This window comes from Gastrolobium bilobum, unplaced genomic scaffold (genome assembly GCF_033153095.1).
Source record: "Gastrolobium bilobum isolate Gb01-03AN ecotype WA unplaced genomic scaffold, APGP_CSIRO_Gbil_v1 utg5155, whole genome shotgun sequence".
Classification (NCBI taxonomy): domain Eukaryota; kingdom Viridiplantae; phylum Streptophyta; class Magnoliopsida; order Fabales; family Fabaceae; genus Gastrolobium; species Gastrolobium bilobum.
This window is the reverse complement of record NW_026899054.1, coordinates 537,836-539,742: the sequence shown is the minus strand read 5'-3', so window position 1 is coordinate 539,742 and position 1,907 is coordinate 537,836. Positions and strand designations below refer to the sequence as shown.

The window sequence follows — 1,907 nt, the reverse complement described above, 5'->3', positions numbered from 1 at the left end:
CACTTTTTCAGTCCTTATCTGGCTCCAAACTCCAATGGTAGTTTCAACTTGCACCATTTCTTTCTCAGCATCCTATATCTAGCTCTTATATTATCACAACTCCTTGATTTTCTCATTTGTCTCTCTCAACTGTTGAACATGTTACTTAGAAGTTCCTCCGCACCAATTCTAAGTTCATTGCAACTCTATTCCAAAGGTTCCTCTTCCGAGCCAGAACACATTCTCCAACTTCCTAGAACAATATCAGCTTTAAGTCTAAGCCAAAACTTGTCAGATATAGGCCTTCAAAACCCATCATGTCCAAAGAAAAAGAATCTCGTGCCACGTAGTAAAGTTCTTAAAATCCAACCAAGTACAAAGATCAAAGAAAGTGACGATGTCAAAGATCAGCAACAAAAAAATTGCATGAAAGCAAAACTTTCAATTCAAGAACTTTTCTCAAGCACTGATTTAGATAAGGGAGTCAGGGATCATGAAGAGTGTGGTGGAGGGAAGAAAGATAGTAGGTTGCAGACTTCAGTGATGGGTAGCAATGGTGGTTGTAATGGTAGTGGAAGAGGCTCGGATGATGGACATGGAAGAAAGTGGGATTACCCTGAAGAAAATAATCATGGTAGAGATAGGATGGATTCTTATTACCAGAACATGATTGAAGCAAACCCCAGTGATGCTCTTTTGCTAGGAAATTATGCAAAGTTTTTGAAGGAGGTAATTCAATTTGTTTCTCGATCATGTTTTCTTAATTTGTCTGAAGTTTGAAAAATGCTGAAAATGAAATGAAATTTTCAACCCAATTGGTCAGATTATTCACTAATTAAAAAAACTATTGAGGTTGGCTAGATTGTGTACCTTGTCGATATATAGAAATGCAAGGAAAACTATATGATTCATATTGATTAAATATATATCCTCGTCTCATGGAATTGCATATTTCTTACTATGGCTGTTTTGATATTCAATTTGCAAATAGGTTCGGGGAGATTATCCTAAAGCAGAGGAGTATCTTGAAAGGGCGATTTTGGCTAATCCTGGTGATGGTCATATTCTATCCCTCTATGCTGATTTAATATGGCAAACAAGAAAGAATGCTGATCGAGCTGAAGGATATTTTGATCAAGCTATTAAAAGTGCCCCAGATGATTGGTGAGATTTATAAATAACAACTCAAAATTGATTATGGTTTTTTATTTTTTATTTTTCTTTCTATACATTTTCCTAATTGTTTACAGAAATTGAAGCATGTGTTAATGTGTTACATGTTTATTTTTGTCTCATAACATTAGGTCTAGGTAGACATTAAATGAAGTTGGTTTTTTGTCTACCCTCCTCCATATTAGGCGTTCTATGAGCTAAACTATTATATAATCTGTTGATGATCTGGTGTCCAAGAAAATTGTCTAGACATTTATTTACCAAAAATAAAATAAAATTGTCAAGACATTTTGCTTTTATTTTCTTCTTTTGTTTCTCAAAAGTAAAAGATGTTGTCCTGATTTCTCTGGTTGATAAAACTAATGCATAAATCTTAATTGTTGGCAGCTATGTCCTGGCTTCATATGCTAAATTTCTTTGGGATGCTGAAGAAGATGAAGAAGATAAAGACTGCCTAAATGATTCAGATCACAGCCATACATATCCAACTGATCTCTTTCAAGGAATTAACAATCGCCCTCACTTAACTGCAGCCTCATAAGCCTTACCTCTGTCTCTTAAGTGAAGGTGGTCATGTGGGTAACTTGCATGACAAATGAAGCATATGGTATCAAAAAATCATCCATCACCTTTTGCATCTTTTGGAAGTGGTTACTATGAAGGGTTGGATTAATTGAGATCACTGTCTACTTTAAATTGCTTAGACCATAATAAGAGAAAGCAGCTTTCGGTGCCTGCCTCTTGTGCTAGTAAGT

The 1,907-nt window shown here is 35.3% G+C and overlaps 1 protein-coding gene across 1 annotated transcript; it reads left to right on the top strand.

The window, feature by feature from the left end:
• Positions 1-1,907, top strand: LOC133286671 (uncharacterized). Its single transcript, XM_061484116.1, has 3 exons — positions 1-708; positions 971-1,143; positions 1,540-1,907. Exons 1-3 carry the CDS (start codon positions 139-141, stop codon positions 1,691-1,693), a joined length of 897 nt encoding a protein of 298 aa, XP_061340100.1. The 5' UTR covers positions 1-138; the 3' UTR covers positions 1,694-1,907.